Raw genomic sequence first — 21,416 nt, forward strand, 5'->3', positions numbered from 1 at the left:
CTGAAGTGGGGTTTTTATCTAGAGCCATTTGCTAAAGGGGTGAAATTTGGGTTGCCTTTGAAGAAATGAAAAAGAGTGGCTTCTTTTCCTTTTTCTTCCTGTTCCATCAGCTTTAAAAAAAAAATGACAGCCTGAAAGGAAATCGCTTGCAGCGTGGAAAAGACAGAAAATTCCCTGTTGGCTAAAGATGCATCACCCAACACTCGGGGCGAATGATCCTAATGTTGTCCTACGTAGTTTCCTTCTTCTTTTTTTTTGTTCTCTCATTTTTCTGCAAACCCTCTGATCCAGAGGTTCACGTTTCTGCCCTTTGTATCATAGGTTCACGTGTTGCCCTTTGCGTTGTTGGAGCTGCTTAGCATTTGGGGTCCGGTAGTTGTGTTCACCTTAAGGTTGCTTGGAAGCATGGGCCAGTGTGTGGGGAGGAAGAAATACAGAGGCGGACACTTTGCGCACATTATCCTACACAACGCCCCTACTGGTCCTGTCGGGCGAACACTGCCTTCCCCACTATACAGGTAAGGAAGCCGAGGCCCACGGAGGTCCAGGCCAGGTGAAGCGAGACGGGCACCCCGGGGAGTCGCAGCCTTTGGGTGGGAGTCACAAGAGGGAGGCTGACGCTGCGGATCTGACAGCCCCAGAGACTTTGTTGGCTCACCTGGGCTACACTCCCCCGCCTTCAGAATGACTCACCCGCACTCTGATGACATGGAACCCGAAGCTGCGATGCTGCTGCGGTGGTGCGGGCGTCTTCTTCTCTTCACAGCGGATCCCAGAGGGCAACTGAGTCTTCCCACCTTCCTGGCAGCTCCGGGGGAGTAAGCCTAATGAGGCAACTTGCTCACCAGCAAACACACGCCAGGGTTGTCAGACTCCGGGTGTGCGTGACGTGCTGGTGCTGGTCAGGGATGGGGCACGCTGACCGCTTGGGAAGGGTCCCCGAATTCTCCGCCCCAGGCTGCATCTGCTCGCTGAGTGACTAGACACATCTCTAGTAAACCACGGAGGCAGGCGTCCGAAACCTGTCGCTCTCCTTGCGCGTGGCCCTGGGGTTTCTCCCTTCCCTTTGTCATTGCCCCTTGGCCGGGATGGGCAGAGACTCCCCGAGGGAGTCTAGCTACAACTCTGTCACCTCCTCAGGGCTGTGCGACCTTGGGCAGATCCCTAATCTGTTCCAGCCTTCCGTTCCTTGACATAAAATGAGGAGTAGGTTTCTAAAAAAACAAAAAAAAAATCGGAGTTGCCATTGGATTCAGCAGTTCCATTCCCAGGCCCATACCCATGATACCTTGAAGTACAGATTCAAGCGGATACGAGTGCACCAGTGTTCACAGTAACCTTAGTCACTGCAGCCAAGTGGCCACTGATGGGTGGGCGGGCAGACAAAAGATGGTACCTTCAGAAAATGGAATATTATTCAGTCTTAAAAGGAAATGAAGCTCTGATACGTGCCGTAATGTGGATGAATGTTTAAAAGATGTGCTAAGTGAAAGAAGCCAGGCACACGAGGAAAAGTCTGTGCGATTCCACTCGTGTGAGATGTCTAGAGCAGGCGAGTCTAGATGACAGAGCGTAGAACACAGGTCACCAGGGACAGCAAATGGGGGAGAGGAGCTGTCATCTAATGGGGGCGGAGTTTCTGTCTGGGATGACGGAAAGGTTCTGGAAATGGGTGATGGTGACGGCTACGTAACATTGAGAATGTACTTAATGTCGCTGAGTTGTGTGCTTTAAATGGTCAAAATGGTGAATTTTGGGTTGTGGATGTTTTACCATAATAAAAAACGCAAAAGGAAAAAAAAAACGGAGGAATTGGACACGTGGATCTGTGAGGTTAGTATTTCTGTGAACTTGACTTTGATTTACCAGCCTGGGTAAGAAGCTACAGGCTTTGCTCCTTATTTTAAATGCCTGCATTTAATACCTAGCCTGCTCCCTTTGGGGCTGCCTGTGTTCTGTCCAGGGCAGTGCTCCAGAGCGCCTCCTGCTGGTCTGACGGGCAGGGTCCTTTCTGCCATCCTGCAGCAAAATGAGGAGAAGAAAACACCGTGGACAATGTTGTGAAATTTAGTCAATTTAGGAGTAAATTCTTTATTCTGAGATCACGTTTTTCTTTTCCTACATTTTGGGCATAAAATGTACTTTCTTTTTTAAAATGATCATGATAATTTATGGCAATTGATTCTTTAAAAAACTGTCTACACTTGACCAAAAAAATCTCACAACCTCTATTTATTTCATTTATTTATATTTAAAAAGTTATTCTTGTTGGTGGAAACCCAGTGTGTAGGAATGTTTATTTCTGGCTCAGAAGGGATCAAACATCCCAGAGGAGGGGTGGACAGAGGGACAGGCATAGACACAGCTCAATGAGAACTGAGACAATGGCTAAGGACACTCCTCTGTGGTCTCCAAGGTCATAGGTTCCTACGGATCCCTCCCCCTCTCGTCGCTCCTGCCTCCTTCTTCCCACCCACCTTCCTCCTTACCTCCCTTCTCTTACCACTTAGGCTCCTGGTCTGTAACAGGCTTGTTTTGGCTCCCAAGCTCATGCTGTTTTGTTTTTCTTCTTTTTTTCCTTTTTCTGAATGTCTTCCTTCTTTCTCCTCTTTACCTCCCTCACTGTCCTGAAGAACACTCAAAACCTGCCTCTTTCTGGAAACCATCCGAGGCAACCCACCTGGTCAGGAGGCCCTCTGCCCTGAGCTCCCTCGGTGTCTGTGTAGTTTGATGGCCGTAGCGGGAGCTGCCGTGGGCGTCATGCTTCTTTCGTTTGCCAAGTTCAGGTATTGCACACGCACCAGTGTGTGCTGGGTAGTGTGCTGGGGGCTGGGGGCAGGCATGGGAGCCACGTTTTAGTAGAGGGAGACACAACGTAACAAGGTGACTGCAGGTGGAGACACTGACTATAAGACAATGAAACAAGCTGGTGGGGGAGGGGCGGCCAGAAGGACTGTTTACTACTGTGGGGTCATCAGAGGAAGTGGTGTTTGAACTGAGGTCTGAATAATGAGGAGTTAGCAGTTTGTAAATCTGGGGGTGGCCTGTTCCAGGTAAGTGGAACAGCAAACACAGAGGCTTGGAAACAGGAGTCAGCTCAGCAGTTTGGAGGGATGTGTGCGAAGGTAAAAGCAAGAGGCATGTCACTGCTCCTTTTAAAGCCCCTCCCAAAGCTCCCCAAAGCCCTAAAGATAAAACCTCGATCACGTAAGGCTTCTCCTGACCCGCCCCGCCCCCTCCTCTCCACCCACACTTCTGGCCACTCAACCGCAAAACCCTGTTCTCAGTGTTCCTCCAACTCGAACGTGAATCTGAGTCACCTGGAGGGCTGTGTCAGAATCAAACAACAGATTGCTGGGCCCCACCTCCTAGAGTTTGGGGCCTGGGGATGTGCATTTCTGTCCATTTCCCAGGAGATGCAGCTGCTGGTGGGCTGGAATCCACTGTGAGAACCAGCGTGGTAGCCAGCGCGGTAGCCTGAGCTCTGTCTTACTTCTGGGTCTCTGTACGGGAGGGCTCTCTCCCTCACCCTGCCTCCCGGGCCTGGGTAACTCATACTTGGGGTCTCGTTTTTCCCTGATTCCCCCAACAGAGAGGAGTGCTCCTCCTGTCCTCTGAGTTTAGCCCATAATGCCACAGGTCACAGCACAGAGTCATTGCCTGTCTACTTGTCTCTCCCCCCGCCCCACCCAACCCACCAACCCCTGGATTGTGAGCCTATCAAAGGTAGAGATGCCGTCCTCTTGTTGAAACCTCAGCCCTTTGTACAACTCCTTGCACAGAAGCCTGCGCCCAGTGCATTTTGTAAATGGTTGTAATAGTCAGAAAGGGCACGTGACCGGAAGCACTTTTCCGAGACTCAGCACACTCTCCGTAGGTTTGGGGCCAGAGCAGTATTATGTGATCCATTTAATATCCCGCCCCCGCTTCCTTCAGATCACGTAGAAACCCACAGAACTGGTTTCCCAGGTCAGTCCCACCTTCCTTCCTTATTTCTAAGTTTCTGAAAGCAGCGGTCTGGCTGTTGCTGCTGAGTTCCCTGCCCCCCCCCGCATCTCTCAGGAGACCTCACCCACCTCCAGAATCGCCCGGCGACGCTGCCTGCGGGTCAGCACCCTGTTCTGTGTGCTCCTCTAACACAAGGCTCTACAGACACTGCAGGTGCCTCTGACTCAGCAGGACACGGAGCGTGCGGAGTGATGAAGAGCTGCAAGGCCGCTGACGCCAGCAAGCACAGCGGCGGCACGCTGGACGTTTCATAGTGAAGTATTTCCACTCACGTGGGCCGAGCGCCGCCGCTCCGACCCCCGTGGGTCCTGTTGTCTGCACTGTCCTGGCCACTACGTCCTTCTGCCCGGAGCCCAGGCGGCTCTGTGTCCAGTGCCCATCTGATGAGTGAGCTCCACACCCTGCTCGTGGTTGTGTATTTTGAATGTCACTCCTGGGCTCAGAATGGCCTAGAGCTACATCCCAGCTCTCCCATTTACTACCACCTGTGTGACCTTGGGCCATGTTCTTTCTCTCCCGTTTGAGCCTCAGTTTTCTCTTCTGCAAAGGACGGGGGTGGGGGGGTCATAATAATAGCCTCCTCCCTGGGTTACTCTGAGGAGGGAACCCAACATGTGTGACGCGCTGAATCCCGTGCAAGGCAGGTAGCAGGAGCTCCACAAATGCTAGTGTCTCCTAGTGTCAACGTTACTGTTATAAATACCGGAAGCAAAGGAAAACATCGAGAAACTGCAGAGTGCCGCCCCTGGGAGGGCCCCTAGGGATGCGCAGTCCCAGGAACTGACAGAGAGGTGAGGGGAAGGCGAGCGTGTGCCCGGGGAAGGCTGGGTGGGATGCAGTTGGGAGGGGTGTGTGGCAGAAAGGGGAGCACTGGCCTTTGGCCTGCCGTCATCCGACTTCTCCCTTTTGGAGACTTTGTGGGCATCAAACAGAACACGTCTGTAGGCCAGATTCATCCTGCGGGCGGCTGTTTTGAGGCCTCTGCCAGCCCCATCCCTTCATTTCACAGATGGGGAGACCGAGGCCAGAGTCAGCGGTGAGTCGCCCAGGTTCAGTGGGGACAGGCACGCTGGCCCTTCACGCCCTCTGGGCATTGCCCACGCGCATCCCATGACCCTTGACGGAGGTGGGGCTGGGAGCCGTAAGCGTGTGGCTGAGTACTAGCCCCCAGGAGCCCTCCATAAAGTCTAGTTGAAAGAGATTTAAAAATATATCATTTCTTGCTTTTCTAAAGATGACATTCTATGGCACATTTATTTTAATCCCGGAGAAAAGTAGTGGGGAAATGCACCCTGGACGTCCGGGCTGCATCATCTCAGGCACGCCTCTTCCCTGCCCAAGGAGCCTGCTGCAAAGCGCTGCCGCGAGAAGTTGCTGGGAAACCGTGAGGTGCCCTGCGCTCCGGGCGTGTCGGGAGCCTGGGTAGCACCCGGCGGGCCTGTGGTGCAGACCCAGTTTCCAGGAGGAAAATAATGCGTTACCAGTCGCCGTCCCATCACAGCGCTGACTATCGATTCGTTCCGTAATTGTGTCGGCAACACCCAGCCTGGGAGCGAGGAGTAAGGGAGGGTACTGCTACGGAGAGCGGTCCGCAGAGCCCCCGGCTGCGGAGGGCCCCCCGGCCTCCGTTCTGCCGCCAGATCTGTGGCATCTACAGACGTGTGAACAGCCCTGCTTTTCTCTTTTTTTCCCCGCAAACCAAAGGTCAGTTGCCTCTGTCTTCTGCTTCAAAGCATTCCAGGAGAGAATGGTGTCTTCCTTTCAGCAGAAAAGAAGTCACAGACAAGACGAAGTAGCCGCATTCAGAAGTTGCAGCCTATCTTTGCAAGCAGAAGGCACCGGGGCCATATGTACATGTGACACACACACACACACACACACACACTACATAAGGTGAGGCGTGACAGATGGAGGAGGGATGGTTTTGGATGCAGAACTGGATTCTCTTAGGCAAGTTCCCTTCCCCCCCTCCTCTTTATAACACGGATGGCGTACACACATTGAAATGCTGTACGAGTTTAGTGCAGCTGATGAGAGGCTCACTGTGAGTGCACGCCCGACGCGTGCCGCCAGCGAGGGAAGGAGCGGTCCCGCCCACCTCTGCGTCAAAGGCTGGCGGCTCCGGTGCCCGCACGGCCCCTTTCCGGTCCCGGAACAGCCAGCGTCCGGCTGTTCGCACAGGTCGATAATACACTGTGCCCTGCACATGCGTGGTTTACTATTTTAATTTTTTTGGAATCCTCACCCAAGGATATGTTTATTGATTTTAGAGAGAGTGGAAGGGAGGGAGGGAGAGAGGAAGAGAGAGAGAGAGAAAGAAGAGAGAAAGATCAATGTGAGAGAGAGATACCGATCGGTTGCTTCTCATATGCACCCCCACTGGGGATTGAACCCACAACCTAGGTTTGTGCTCTGACCAGGAATCGAACCCACAACTTTCTGGTGCGTGGGATGACACGCCAACCAACTGAGCCACCCCGCCAGGGCACTGGTTCACTACTTTAGAATTTCTGTAGTATCTTTGTCTCACCTGTGCTATTCCTTTTTTAAAAAATAAAATAATTTTGAAAGAGAAATACGTTTTTAAATGGAAGGATAAACCATAAGAAATTTTAAAATGATATATAGAGTGAAAAGGGTTGGAAGGACAGGGTGCCTAGATTTGTCTGAACACACTTTTTTGGAAGCTTGGACTTCAGAACCATGTCAGTGTTTTTACATAATTAAAAAACAACGTTATGTTAAAAAGCAATCCCTAAAAATCAAAAGTCAAAGTGAGTACACCTCAGTGTGATTCTGTTCCAACTGACAGTAAAACATGGCAACTGGGACACGTCCCCAAGGGAGTGGTTACAACGATCTTAACCTGGGCTCGGCATTCCCTTTAGAGGCGACAGGGTAAGTGTGGCTGTTCTGAAAGGGGCGTGTGTGTGTGACGGGATGGAGGAAATGAGCAGTCAGGCTGGCGTCACCCAACGTGGATTTTTGTTGTGTCACAAAAATGTACAAATGTGAGGTTTGTGATTCACAGGGAAAACCAACGACCCTTATCAGAGTTAGGAATATCAGTAGAAATTCATGATATATATATTTTGTCTTTAAATAAAAAAAACCACCCTGGCTGGCATAGCTCAGTGGATTGAGCGCAGGCTGCGAACCAAAGTGTTGCAGGTTCGATTCCCAGTCAGGGCACATGCCTGGGTTGCAGGCCATGGCCCCCAGCAACTGCACATTGATGTTTCTCTCTCTCTCTCTCCCTCCTTTCCCTCTCTAAAAATAAATAAATAAAATCTTAAAAAAAACAAAACCCCTAGGTCTCTACTCCAAAAGTCCTAGAAACCATAACTGACCCAGCAGAGATGAACGATCCTGGCACCCCCTCAAGGGAGCCAGTGCTGTTTGGGGAAACGGCTGATTCCGGGTCTGGGCAGGACATGCGAAGGTTGGGCTTGGAATCTCTTGACCTGTCGGGACCTAGGGAAGCCGTCAAAGCCTCCTGTGGCTGTGTCCAAGGCCTCGGGAAGCCCCTGAACAGACTGTCCTGGCTTAGCGTGGGGCAGTTTTAGCATTAATCAGAATATTAACAGCAATTAACTAAGCACATCAGATCTATTTACATTTGCATTTGTCAGAAGGATAAAAAAGAAGCACTGAATACCATCTTGATATTCTTTAAACTAGTAAATAAAGACAGAGGATCAAGTTTTTATCCTGCTTTCTCTATCCTGATCAGGCCCTGAGTTGCCCAAACAGTTGATGAGGGGACACTTCTCTATAGAGGTATTTCGACTAATACATGAAAAATAAATGGTAGATTAGAATAGCACCGTTTCGCGACCTCCATAAATTAATACATTAGGCAAAGATCTTCAGTGTCGGCTAGCACCACGAGAAAAAGGAAAAGTCACACAGTATTAACCTCCTGATAGAATTTCTCTTGAACTTAAATCTCATTAAACTTCTGGATCTTACCATTACTTCCCAGGAAATTGAGGGCACAGAGAAACATGTTGTTAATGCCACAGGTATACAGTTAGAAAAATACAGGTGATTGGAAACTCTACTGGGCAAACCACATTTCTAATAAAAAAAATAAAGCAGAAGGAGAGGTAGACTGTGCGTACATGTGTGTGGAAACTTAGAGGTTAAAGGGCACTTATGGCAGCCTGCCAACGAACCACAATGAATGAATTTTATTTGAATCCCAATTCAAACAAACAAACGGACGCTCCCCCAAAATTTAAAAAAAAAAACACTTGAAATAGCAAACATTGGGTATTTGATGATATTAGGGAATTAGTATTAATTTTGTCTAGTGTGATAGTCACATGGAAATCACAATGAATAACAGCAGTTTTTAATCTTTGGGAGATGCACCCAGCAGTATTTACAACTGGACTGATGCAGTGTTTGGGTTTGCTTCAAAATGGTTTAGGGGGGTAGGAAGGGGCAGAGTAAGGAAAAAATGAACTGCGTATTGCCAGTTGTTGACATTGGAAGTCAGCACTCGGGCTCATTACGCTGGTCTCTGTACTTTTGTGCTGTGTGTGTTCAAAACTCTCTGTAACAAACAGGTGGGAGGTGGCATCTCGTTGCCGTTTGGATTTGCATTTCCCTGATGACTAGTGAAGTTGAGCATTTTTCACATATCTGTTCGCCGTTTCTATGTCTTCTTGGGAGAAGTGTGTGCTCAGGCCCTCTGCTTATTTTACCAGTGGGTATTCTTGTTGTCGTTGAGTAGTATGAGTTCTTTCTATGTTTTGGATATTAAGTCCTAATTGGAGGTGTTTGCAAATGTCTTCAAAGAGGACATTTTTCAAAATGGAAATTGAGTATCACATGTCAGTAATTCAAGGGAACTAGAAAATAAATTCAATGACAGCAAAGCAATGTTATTAAATTCTAGTAGTCCGCTGCCTCAGAATCTGAAGTCGCTTTCTCATTGCTGAAAAGACATTTCAAGGAGATGGAATGGAGATTTACTTCTGGAAGGCACCTAATGGCCAGGAAGACAATTGATAAAAGGAATACTTTGTCATTGTGTATGACCGTGTGCTGAGCGTTATTTAATGCTCTGCTGGGCTGGGTACCACCCAACACTTTGGAGAGCTATCACTAGGGTTCCAAGGAACCCCACTTTGAGAAATAAAGATATAATATCATTGGCTTTTTAAACTGGATGGAATAATGGCAGTTCTCTCATTTCATTGCATGGAGTACATTTTTCCATTACCAACCGTGTCCTCTGGGCTTCAGCTTCTTTCTCGAATAGGCACACCTCCTCCTTTCCAGTGTGTGGCCTGTGCACAGACTGAACCTTCTACCACTTTGAGACTCAGTTTCCAAATCTGTGAAATTTGGAAAACGATGGTTCCTTTCTCACAGAGTTGTTGCAAGGGTTAAACGAGGTCACATGTATCCAGGGGTTAGCACAAGTGGTGACTGGAGCGCAGCACATAATAACACCCATTGGATCGGTGGATCGAGTGTTATTACCTGAGATAGCAAGGAATGTGTGTGTCTTGCAGAATCTTGGGAACTAGGCAACCGGGAAAGGAGGGTTCCTGGTTTACTGGTGTGAATCCAGGGACATTTATTCTAGGAGAAGAACAGATAATAAGGAGCAGAAGTAGGATTCAGATTAGATACAAGGTAGAACTTTCAAGAAATGAGGATTGGTAAACCTTGAGTAATGCAATCATTTTTTTTCTGCCCAACTCTCTACATGAAGAAATACAGGATCCTGTAATTTGAATATTTTAGTATGATCTTGTTTAAAAGCACAAGGAGAGATGAATTGGTCTCATCAGCATATTTCCTATAAGCCTAGTAATTATTTGAATCATTTGTTGTTCACTGGACTTAAGGAAATGGGTCTAGACTGTCAACTGTTCTGATGTCCCTTAATGCTGATGGCTAACGATTAGCCACACTGTTCTCAGAGAAGCCCTGGGCACAGGGAGATATGGGGTTCACCCAAGGCAACGCCATAGCGCCTGTGAGGTGGGATTTGACCTGCCCCAGGAGGAGGGGCAGCTGCTTCTCTGAACTGGAGGACAGGCAGCGATTGTACCCTGAGTCTGTGCTCACTAACCAGCATGCTGACAGCAGTCTCCGTCCATGGGGCGGGCTGCCTGCATCAGGGAAAACAGGAAGCAGTGCCCTGAAGGAACGAGAACAAGATGGTCATTTTTAAAATGATTTGTTTGTTGTTTGTTTTTAGAGAGGGGAAGGGAGGGAGAAAGAGAGGGAGAGAAATATCAATGTGTGGTTGCCTCTTGCATGCCCCCTACTGGGGACCTGGCCTTCAACCCAGGCATGTGCTCTGACTGGGAATCAAACCAGAGACCCTTTGGTTTGCAGGCCAGTGCTCAATCCACTGAGCCACACCAGCCAGGGCAAGGTGGTCATATTTTGATAAACCGATGGAGAAACTGAAGTTCGAGTCATACTGGAGGAGCCGGACCTCAACTGTAAGTCACATGTGGCACAATTGCTGCCTTTCCACGTGCTGTGCCCGTGGCAGACATCACTAGTCCAAGGGTCCGCAGCACTCTTTCTGGGACAGGGCCTCCAAATCCTTCTCAACAGCTTCTTTGGATAGCCACTACTAGTTGACGTGATTTGGCATTCCCGATTCGATAGGGTGGAAAAGGCAGTGGAGAGCTGGAAGGTGAATCAGGCTGTGAACTCCTTCAGGAAAGGGATCGTGTCTTGTTTATCATCAGACTCTCCATGCCCAGGACTGTGCCTGACCAAGCTTGGGCATCTACAAATGATTACTGAACCAAGTGTGGCCTGACTCACCATTCTAACAGGCAGTGACTCGAGTGGCGTCTATAATAACAACCGGCATTGAATGGGCATCTGCTGTGAACCAGACACTGTGCTGATCTTTGAAGACAACATTCATTCCACTTTATCTTTACAACAACCATGTGAAATATGGACTATTATCTCCAATTTGCAGGTGGGGAAACTGAAGCAGAGGTTAGCAACTAGCTCAAGGTCATGCAGCTAAAAGGGGAAGAGCTGGGTGTTATGCTCCTGTCCTGGTTGACCCCACAATGATAACCGTTATATTTAGTAAGCTACATTCCAAATATGACCTGTGCACACAGTAATTCCTTCCGTCCTTACAGCTAGTCCAAGTCCGCCTACACGCAAGGTATTGAATTTTTTTTAAAGATTTTATTTTATTTTATTTTTAGAGAGGGAAAGGAGGGAGAATGAGAGAGAGAAACATCAATGTGCGGTTGCTGGGGGCCATGGCCTGCAACCCAGGCATGTGCCCTGACTGGGAATCGAACCTGCGACACTTTGGTTCGCAGCCCGAGCTCAATCCACTGAGCTACGCCAGCCAGGGCAGGTATTGAATTTTTATGGAGTCTTTATGTCACTGATGAAGAAACAGAGACCCGGACAAGTGCCATCACTCCTCCAAGGTCACGGTTAAGAAATGGCAGAGCTGGGATTTGAACCCAGGAAGTTTGGCTTTGAGGCCCTGCACTTATCACTCAAGACTCCCAACTGAGAAGTCTCCTCACCGTGTGCTCACGGGTATCTGACAGTTTTTGTACAGTCCCTCACCCAAATGCCTGCCGTCCTGAGGACCCCCAGCCCCCCAACACCCCCGAGCAAAACGCCAAACTGCGTTTCACTGATCGCCTTTGGTCCTGACAGCATTGCCTCACCGTGGACAAGTCACTGGACCACCCTACACCTCAACTGTTTCACCTCCTCACCTGCCTTGTGCTACCCTTTCCGTTTCAAATGAAGCCATGGTCTGCAACTGGAAACTTTATCAATGTTTCAGGAACTTAGAAGAACAGGACCCAGCTGGGAAATGTTCATTGATCTTGTGGGGTTAGGGTCCCAGCTACCTCATCCGAGCAGCTCCCACCACACCCAAGTGTCCCAACTAAATACAATTTTAAGTGTCTCAGGCTACTTAAGGAGCCAGCTTTCAAAGGCATTTAAAATGGCAGTGTCAGGGTGGGAAATAGGGCCTGAGAGCAAAGGGTGCGGAGCAGGGGAGTTTTGAGAGACAGGAGGGGAGGGGACAGGTGGAGTTCAGCTTCTACTTGCCTTTACCTCCAAGCTCCCCAGCCCGAACCCCACCTTCAGGCAGCGGCAATCCGCTTTAAGCAGCCAGCAAATGCACCTCTAGTCGTCGACCAGAAGAGGTCGCTGCAGAGCGAGCAGCGCTCCCAGGCACTCACAGGAGCAAGCACGCAAAAATCCAAATGCACGTACACATCCGACCTTTATGCGCTTCTGGACCAATACCCGGTCATCCCAGGTTTCTTTTCCCTTCTCCCCCATCGCCCACCTTATTTTCTCTGCATTCCTTTTCCCCTTCCTGCCCCATTCCCCTCCTGTTCCCTTCCAAAGAATTCCTGAAGTTCACAATGCTGCTGAGGTCCCAGTCGCTGTCAGCGTCAGCAAGAGCATGGGTTTCCTCCGCTGTGGCGGGGACCCGGTGCCAGGCGCTGGGAGGCCTTTGAAACCTGGCGAGTTTTCCTTACAGGCGTCTGGGGAGGCCTGGGGAGTGGGAATAGCAACTCTGCTGAGATTAAAGGGCTCCGAGGACGAGAGGAGCTACGGGGTCCTACAGCTTCCTTTTTCTTAATGAAAACCCTGGGGGTGAAAGAAATGACTCCGCCAAGGCCCTCTGCCTCTAGGGTTTATTTGAGGTTCTAAGCTTCCACTTTCTGGGGTTGGAGTTGCACTGGGAAGGAGCAGAACATGGAGAGAGACCCCAATAAGTAACTATCCTTCTGTAATTCTCAGATTTGCCCCCCTAAATCCGCCCCCCCCAACGCTTTCTTTCCCAAACTAGATTTTTTTCCCGAGAAAAGCTGTGTTAAGAAAAGTGACTACAGCCGAATTCCCCCAGAGTGGATGGGATGGTGTGGTGTGGGGTCGGGGGTGCTCTTTCCTGCCGACGGGTTTGGCAGCGGGGACATCGGATTGGCTGGCTGCGAGGCACAAAAGCGCCGCGTGCACAGATGCAACGCTGCGCCCCTCTGCGGGCGGGGGTCCCGGCTCGGCAGATGGCGAGAAGCCGAATTGGTGACGGATTGTCTATCAAACGCGCTTTCTGGGTGGTGGGGATCTCGAGGCAGTCAGTCGTAAAGAGGAACGTAGGGAACCCCCCTTTCCGGCCTAGGCAGTCCCTACCAGAATTGGGGAGGGGGGGGCCCAGGTTGGCTTGTGCTGAGAGGTTAAGTTTTTATGCCCGCTCCAATAGGAGGTCCGCCACAGGACTTGCAAAGGGGCTGGGAAGGGAGGTGGCCGGGCCCAGATCACACCCAAGAAGGACAGGGGAAGGCCCGCAATGGTGGCGGGGGGAGAGAGGGCTGGTGAGCAGGGTCTACTACGTGCTTCAGCTTCAGGTGCGGGGTGGCTTCCCCAAGGGGCTAGAGCTGCAACTCCGTAGCCGCGGGGCCCTAGTGACAAGCGCAAGCCCCGCCCTTTCTCCTCCCTGGATCTGCGGGCTTTTGTTATGCAGATGACGGCAGGAGGCTGAGCCGGGGAGGCGGGAGTTGGTGGGAGGCGGAGAGACGGAGGGGGGTGGGGGTGAGGAAAGTGCAGCTCTCGCGACCAGCCTCCTCTTCCAACGTCACATTGTGCGAGAGACAAAACCCGGGCGCGCCTGAGCTCACACGCGCACGCACGCACACAGACGACCCCGCCGCCTCTCTCTCCCGGCGCCGCCGAGAAAGCCAGCCTTCCCTTCCCTAACGGGGGCGCGGAAGCTCGGCAAGCTCAGAGCGCAGCCCAGAGCCAACCCAGAAGCGGAAGAAAGCCAGAGGACAAGCCTTTTTCCCCACTGCCTGCCGGGCTGAGGCGCCCCATCCCCCGCCCTGAACCCCGATCTTTCCCACCCCACCCCTCTGGGTTCCGGGCGGACAGAGCCCAGAGCCCGGTGCGCCCCGGTTTGGAATCAACGTTTCAGCACTTCGGACAGCGCCCGGGCGTCCGGCCCCCTTTGCGTTGGCTATGGCGAGCGTTCAGCAAGGCGAGAAGCAGCTTTTCGAGAAGTTCTGGCGAGGAACCTTTAAAGCCGTGGCCACCCCACGTCCTGAGAGTATCATTGTCGCCAGCATTACAGCCCGCAAGCCGCTGCCCAGGTAAGGACCTCCTCCTTACGAGGGGAGACCCTGCTGCTCCCCCTTTCTGGCCTGTGCCCCAGAACCCTGAGGGGTGGATGCAGACAGCTGGGCCGGAGTGCCTGTTTTTTCCGTCACTGCTCGCTCCCTCCCGCTGGAACATGGGAACTAATTGCTTGTACGAGGTGGAAGCTGGTGGGAAGGGACAGGGAGTCCTTAGCAAGGAGCAACACGACTGTCTGCCGACCTGGCAGCTGCTTCTGCTCCTCGAGAGGTTTTGCTCGCTTGGGGTGGGCAGTGTAGGTGGGATACGACTTGACTGAGAAACTTTTCTCGGTGCCACAGAGCTCAGAGCAAGGGGTGGGGGAGGAATGGGGGGTTGAGGTGGCTGGCTGGGTACGAAATGAGAAGATGAGGGTTCATCCAGTTCGAGCAGTGTTCAGAGACAGTAGCACATTTCTATTCTCAGCTCAGAAACTAGCGAGCTCTGAAGGTTTTGACAAAAGCCCATATGCTGTTCCCCCAAATACACCCCAAACAGCACCCTCCTCTATGCCTTTCTGGCCGCTGCTGCTGTAGCTGCTGCTGAACCCTCTCCTCTCCAGCATCCAAAACCCAGACTCTGAGCTCCAGACTCAGGGAGGAGCCTTCCAAGATCACGGAGGTGGTCTGGGAAGAGTTTTCGCTGTTTTTTCCAAAAGGCTCTGATTGCTTTGAACTCAGGCATGAGAAGAGATTCTTAGATGGTGGTGGGCATAGTGCGACGGGCGGAAGGTAAGGGAAGCAATGAGAAGGATGCAGAAAGAGGGAGGAGAGGCTGGGGGGTGAAAGGAGAGGAGGCTCAGCAAAACAGAAGCATTCCAAGGTAGAGAAAACCCAGTTCTTCTCTCGGAATCGTTCCATTTCGAGGAGTTTGAGAATGGAAGGGAAAAGGCTGTGCCCTCTGCCAGGGAAAATCAAGGCAGTATGAAAACTCATAATGCGCTGGTGTTGGCTGAGTGGTTTGGTGGGAGATAAAGAAGGAAGTGGACCAGGGGCGACCACTGGGAGGATTTATTAATCCTGGCAGGCTACATTAAGGGGGTGGATTGAAAACCCGTCTGGGAAAGTGCTTCAGACAGAATGTCTGTTCTGGCGCAACGGAATCTGAACTTTGCAGCGGCTGTGGGGAGGAGGACTGCCCAGAATCATATCTAAAATCACACCCAGACTGGAGAACTTTTGGAGGTCTGGTGGGGGGGGGTCTGGCTCATCCAGGTCTGTAGAAAAGCGGGTGTCCCATGTTGGGAGTGGGTGAACGGGGTGACGGGCCAGCGGGACGTCGTGGGCTGCGAGCAGCAGCAGCAGCAGTGTCTGTGGCCGGGAGGCCGGGGACCCCCTGGCACGGGCTGGAGGAGGGGAACCACACCGTCAATGCCGTCAGAAGCTGCTGTTTCCTGCTTGGATGGAGGCTCTTTGCAGAGAGTTTTGACGTCAGCGGTTTTATCTTCTTGGGTTTCTGCCACCCGTTCCACCTTTGGAGAGCACCTACTGTTGGCGGATCAGGTGCTGCGCTGGGCAAAAGATGTGTCCTTGTAGACAGCACTAGGGGGGATTTCACTGGAAACCAGAAGTGCGGTCTTTGGTCTGGAGTCGCCCATATAGGCTGGGGTACAGGGAGAGGAGGGGGGTGTTCGAATTCTGAGAAGCGCACCTGACATCCGGTCGGCTCAGTACCCTCGCCCTTTCCTGCTGGGCTGGCACTGGCATGCCCTGTTCCCTGGTCCTCATCCTGTTCTCAGTCACAGAAATACCCCACAGGGTCTTCCGACTCTCACGCTTCTGTGTCTTTGTACATATCCCAGTTCCTGCATCCGAGAACCTCACAGCAGCCGACCCTCCCCACACAGCTATTATTTCACCTCTGGTGTCTTTGAGTGCGCCGGGTCTCCGCCCCTGAGGTCAGGGTCTGAGCCAGAAGCCCCTGATGTCTGTCTGTCTGTCTGTCTGCCATGCTGGCAGGACCCCTCAGCAGGTCTCCAACAGGTGTGGCCTCCCTGTAGCGCAGACTCTGTTTTGTAGCTGTTACTCCAGGTCCGGGGTTGGGTGTGAGCAGGGAGCATTTGCATTCAAGTCTTCAGGAAAGGCTGGTCCGAGTTGTCTCTTAACAGACTGTCCATGAAACTGGGATCATCCCCGTGCTCACCCCAGCCAGCCACATCCGATGGTGGTCAGTTCCCACCTCCTTTGGAACGTTCTGTGCTTCCTGAAGGGTGCAAGTGCCATGTTTCCAAGCAGAGTTCCTAGGAAGGAAAGCAACCAAGACCCCGGTGTGGCATCAGCTGGGTCCCAGCAGCTTCCTCTAGAGGCAACCAGGGGACTTGACCTCGTCAGAACTGTCATTTAGTTCCACGAGTCCAGCCCAGGTCACGGTGGGCAGACCTGCCCCTGGAGCTCTCTGCAGGGAGATGGGGGAGGAGGCAGACCAGCGCCAGCCAGTCCTGTTGGTTACACACTTACTATTTGTTTATGGATGAGGGCTACCCCTGAATGAACTTCCCCAGGATATTTTAAGTCTATCCGTGAAGATAATTTAGTGCCAGGATAGACTGCGCACATTCAATTCGTTGATCTTGTAGCAATAGGCACAGATCACATGGGTGCTCAGAGCGAAGCATCCCCTCTCCCCTCTCCCTCCTCCGCTCCCCCCCTGTGAGGCATACTTGATGAGGCAGTAGCTTCACAATGTATCAAATTGCAAGCAGCTGTCTGACTCAAATGTCAGAACAGTGGAGTGGAGTGGGAGGCAGTGCATCCCAGTGGTTACGAGTTCAGACTGGAGCTTCAGACCCACCTGGGTTCCTGTTCTAGTTCTACCGTTCAAGCTGAGGGTCCTCGACAAGCTGCTTTCCCTCGCAGAGCCAGAGCCGGTTTTGTCAAGTTCGAAAATAGAAATGGTAACAGTAGCCGTCTGAGGCAGCGAGTGAGGAAGCGTGAGCCCAGGACAGCACTTCCCACGGAGTGCAGGCACACCTCTAACACAGACAGCTCAGCGCGGCGGTGGCAGCCACAGGACATCAGTGGTCCCTCCCAGTACTGGGCTCTCCGTGCCCACCCATTTCTCCCCTACACCACTGTCGCCATGAAAGCGGTGGGATTGCGGCTCCTGACAGGCAGTTACATTGAGGTGCAATTCACACACACCAAGGGGGAGTGTTCCCATAATTCCCCGCCCCAAGGGAAGGTGAGCGGCATTCTGATCTGACTCAGCCAGGGGGTGGGGGCTGCTGGCGGCCAATCTGGATTCAGCGGAGACTGGTGCAACATCTATAGGGAGTATTCCTTCGGTTTATAGAGAGATAACCAGGTGCTGCTAGTCTAGGGAAGGCTCAAACTCCCTACAACTCACAGTTTTAATCTGTAATCTCCGTCAAATCCAGAGTGACTCTATAATCTGTGGCTCCTATCGAGAGTGAGAAGGGGTTGCTGTGAGTAGCTCTTCCGGGACGGGAGACCTACCAGGGACCGACCGTCCCAGGCCAAACCAGGATGTAGGGTCACCGTGGTCCCATGAGAGCTGCACAGATCAGCCAGGTGCTCGAAGTGTGAGAGACCCCCCCTCTCTTGTCCCCACCAAAGAAATCTAGTCATTGTCCTTGGTGTTAGTTAATTACCTGTTAATTGCTTAGTCCGGAAAAGTTTGTGCCCAAGAAATTTAGGCTCAAAGAGAAAACCCCAGTGTTTGGGGCCAGCTCACACTATGGTAATCGTGAAGACCAATAGTAGTTGAGGACGTAATGAACCTGTAAAAGTCATCTGTAATGAGCATATCAGTTGTGTGTGGATTCACGTGTGCTGGTAAAGGGCTAGAGAGGGCGCCCCCTTAACATGGAGTGAGCGTTTCCTTCCCAGTTCTCTTGGCAAGCTATTAATTTCCTTCGAAAAGCTTTTCTGTTCAGAATAGCCCAGAAGCAGGCTTCAGCCCAGTCCCTGCCCCAAGGGTCATAAACTCCAAACTATCGGAGATTTTACTGCATGAAGGGGAAAGAGGGCCACATTGTAAGTCAGGAAAAATGCTTTTGAACCATTTAACGCGAGACTCGCCTCCGTGCCAAGAGATCGGTTGGCGCGTTTGTGCTGACTCTGTCCCCAGGAGCGGCGTGGGGGGGCTGCGGGGACGTGACTTCCCGACAGCCTGCGTGAGGAGCCAGCACACCCGGGCTCACGGACCTGCTCGCCTCGCGGAGGAGCGCAGGCTTTTCCTCGGGAGGGTGTGCTGCTGCTTCCGTCCAGCCTCTCCTTCTGAAAGGTGCAATTTGTTGAGTGGCCTAGATGGGTGGGTAGGAGATCGTGTCCGCCGCCGCTGTGTCCATTTGGCAGCGTGCTGTTTCAGAGACCCGGGCTGCGGTGGGCGGACTGTTCAGTGGCGGTCGGATGCATTAACCGAGTGAGTAGACGTGGTCCAGACCCAGCAACAGACGAGCTCTCTCCCAGCGCCACTCCCGGTGCCGACGCGCCGGGGACTCGGAGCAGCGCCATCCAGGGACATACGCGTTGTACGTGGATTTGACTCGCACTAGTGTCAGAATGAAGCTCCCCAGACCCAGACGTCTGGCTGGCTGGGAGAGCAGACACGTCAGCTGGAGTGGGGGCAGGCGGTTGGACCAGATGCCCCCTGGAAGTGCTTTCTAGGCCTCTGTGACTCCGAGGGTCTCCACGAATGCCACCCCCCTGCTCCAAGCCACCGAAGGGGAGAAACCTCCTTAAGAGCTTTCATTCCCTTAAGGCGGATAGAAGCCTGGGTCGCATGCCTTCTGCTCCATGAGCCCCGCGGCGTGCTGCAGGGGCACAGGCAGTTTTAAGAATATTCTTTCTTCCGGATTTACCTTCCTGTGAGGTGCAAGAATTCGCAGAGGCTTGAAAAAGCCCGAGGTCTGTAATTGCTTCCTACCCAGGCTTTCTCTGAAGGGTCAGGAGTGTTTCTGAGGGAGAGAAAGCAGAGCGGTAAAAGGCTTGAGCTCTGGAGTCGGAACCACCCAGGCTGAAATTCCGCTTCGCTCTTTCCTGGTGTAGGAATCCACTAGTCACTTTGTGCATGCCTCAGTTTCCCCATCTGCGACAGGCGCAGCAGGCAGGGTTGTAGTGAGGCCCGAGTGAGGTAATTCATACAGAGAACACGGCCCAGTCCCCGGCACAGACCGAGCTCTCCATTCCCGGGAGCCCCAGCCTCCTCGCTGCGCCCTGAGCTGCCCGCCCAGACAGGGTCAGAGGGCATGCCATGCCCCCCACCGCCTGGGCCGCAGGGTTCCTATGCCTTTGCCGCTGGCCCACCCCACAGCTCTGGATTCATTTGGGAATATGCTTTTGGCTTTCCCCAAAGAGCCACTAGAGACGTGTAGAGCCTTTGAGAAAAAAAAAAAAAATCCAGCGGGCCCCAATGGCAAACTAATAAAAAAGTAATGTTTCCTTTCCCTCTTCGCAAATGCTTCCTGGCTCCGTGACTCTGGGCCAGCAGCTTGACCTTCTCAACCTTGCTTTCCTCATCCACGAAATGGGGCTAAGAATAGTAGCCACCGCCAAGAGCTGCTGTGAGGGTGGAAGGAACCACCACTGGGAAGTGCCGTTTGGCACACACTAAGGACTCCATCAGCGTTAGCTGTTTTATGAATAATAAATGATAGTTTTTATTAGTACTACATGTCAGGCTCATCGGGGCAAAAAAAAAAAATGAATGGCACTCAGTGGCTCCCCTTGAGGGCCTCGGAAGCGTCTTCCCAAGCACGGGGACATGGCTTGGAGTAGACAGTCCGCAGCACTGTCTCAGGCAGGTGGGAACAGAGATGCGGGGGGGAGTGTGGACATCCAGCGGAGGGGGACGCCCTCTATGGGGCACAGAGTCCCTTGCTTATAGTCACACAGTTATCCTTCGTCATCCATCCGTACGATGGCAGTGATGTGTCGGTTTCTTCAGCTTTACCTACAAAATACAAGGGGTGATCGGCACGAATAAGGCCTTTTTTTTTTAAAGATTTTATTTACTTATTTCTAGAGAGGGAAGGGAGAGAGATAGAGAGAGAGAGAAACATCAATGTGCAGTTGCTGGGGGTCATGGCCTGCAACCCAGGCATGTGCCCTGACTGGGAATCGAACCTGGGACACTTTGGTTCCCAGCCCGCGTTCAATCCACTGAGCTACGCCAGCCAGGGTTACAAATAAGGCCTTTATCGCCAGTAGAGTCTCAAGACAGATAGATCTTTGCATTTCCTAGGAGAAGAGCAGGTCAAACCCTCTGGGGGGACCTTATCTAGTGGGGGGCCGCAGTGCTAAGGAAGGGGGGCTGTGGAGGGGAACTGCTCGTGTGATATAAAATTCCCAACTTCCCGGTGGCTGGCTCAGGGACGCAGCCCCGACCGTTGCGGCTCGGTGGGTGGGATGTCGTGCTGTAGGCTGATAGGTCGCCAGCTGGACTTCCGGTCAGGGCACGTGGCCGGGTTGGGGGCCAGGTCCCCAGTTGGGGGGCATGCGAGAGGCGGCCCCCGACCGATGTTTCTCTCTCACATCCCTGTTTCTCTCCCTCTCTCTCTTAAAAAAGAAAAAGAAAAAAAAAAGCACGCAGAACTAGTGTGGGCCACTGGGTTTCTTGTCCTTCACGGTCCGGCTCTGGCTAAAAGGAAATCCAGGCTGCATTCCTTGAGCAGCCGCCGGCGGCCGGAGATCAGAGTGAGCACACGCGTGTCGAAGACAGACCACGGGGGAGTGAATGCATAATGTGGAAGAAGCTGCAGGTGGCTAAAAAATGAACTCGTACCTGCATTTATTTGACGATGTCATTGAGCTCCTACCGGATGTAGCAGTGAACAACATGACCTCCTGTTCTTGTGCAAGGAGAAGAAACAAACAAATAAGATTGGGTGGCGATAAGGGCTTTAGAATCAGACGGGAAAGTGGAGGAGGGAGGGGGAGGGGCTGCTGTGTCAGACGGACTGGTCAGGGGCCTAGATGGGGAGAGGGAGCAAGCCGGGAGGTTACCTGGGGGAGAGTGTCTGAGACAGAGCCGTCTGAGACACTCAGAGCCGTCAGAGTGTCTGAGACTGTGTCTGCTGCACAGAGGCAGCAGCGTGTGCAAAGGCCCGGGGGCAGAGGCATGCTGGGTGTGTTTGAGGAACAGCAAGGAAGTTAACGCGGCTGGAGTGGAGTGAGGGAAGGGAAGACATCCGTAGCTGTAGGCAGGAAACCGATGAAGCATTGCCTTGTAAGCCAGCGAAGGCCTCCTCGGGTGCGCAGCCCCTAGACTGGGAACAGAGGGGGGCCCAG

General features: G+C 52.2%; 1 protein-coding gene across 1 annotated transcript in view; it reads left to right on the top strand.

Annotated features, from left to right (window-relative positions):
* The first annotated feature begins 13,524 nt into the window (after positions 1-13,524).
* The window catches only part of SRRM4 (serine/arginine repetitive matrix 4), a 138,099-nt gene continuing 130,207 nt past the window's right edge, over positions 13,525-21,416 (top strand). Inside the window, 1 exon segment of the mRNA XM_028527735.2 lies at positions 13,525-14,144. Within this exon segment, the coding sequence (XP_028383536.1) occupies positions 14,014-14,144 (131 nt within the window). The 5' untranslated portion in view covers positions 13,525-14,013.

Source organism: Phyllostomus discolor, chromosome 13, assembly GCF_004126475.2.
Source record: "Phyllostomus discolor isolate MPI-MPIP mPhyDis1 chromosome 13, mPhyDis1.pri.v3, whole genome shotgun sequence".
Lineage (NCBI taxonomy): Eukaryota > Metazoa > Chordata > Mammalia > Chiroptera > Phyllostomidae > Phyllostomus > Phyllostomus discolor.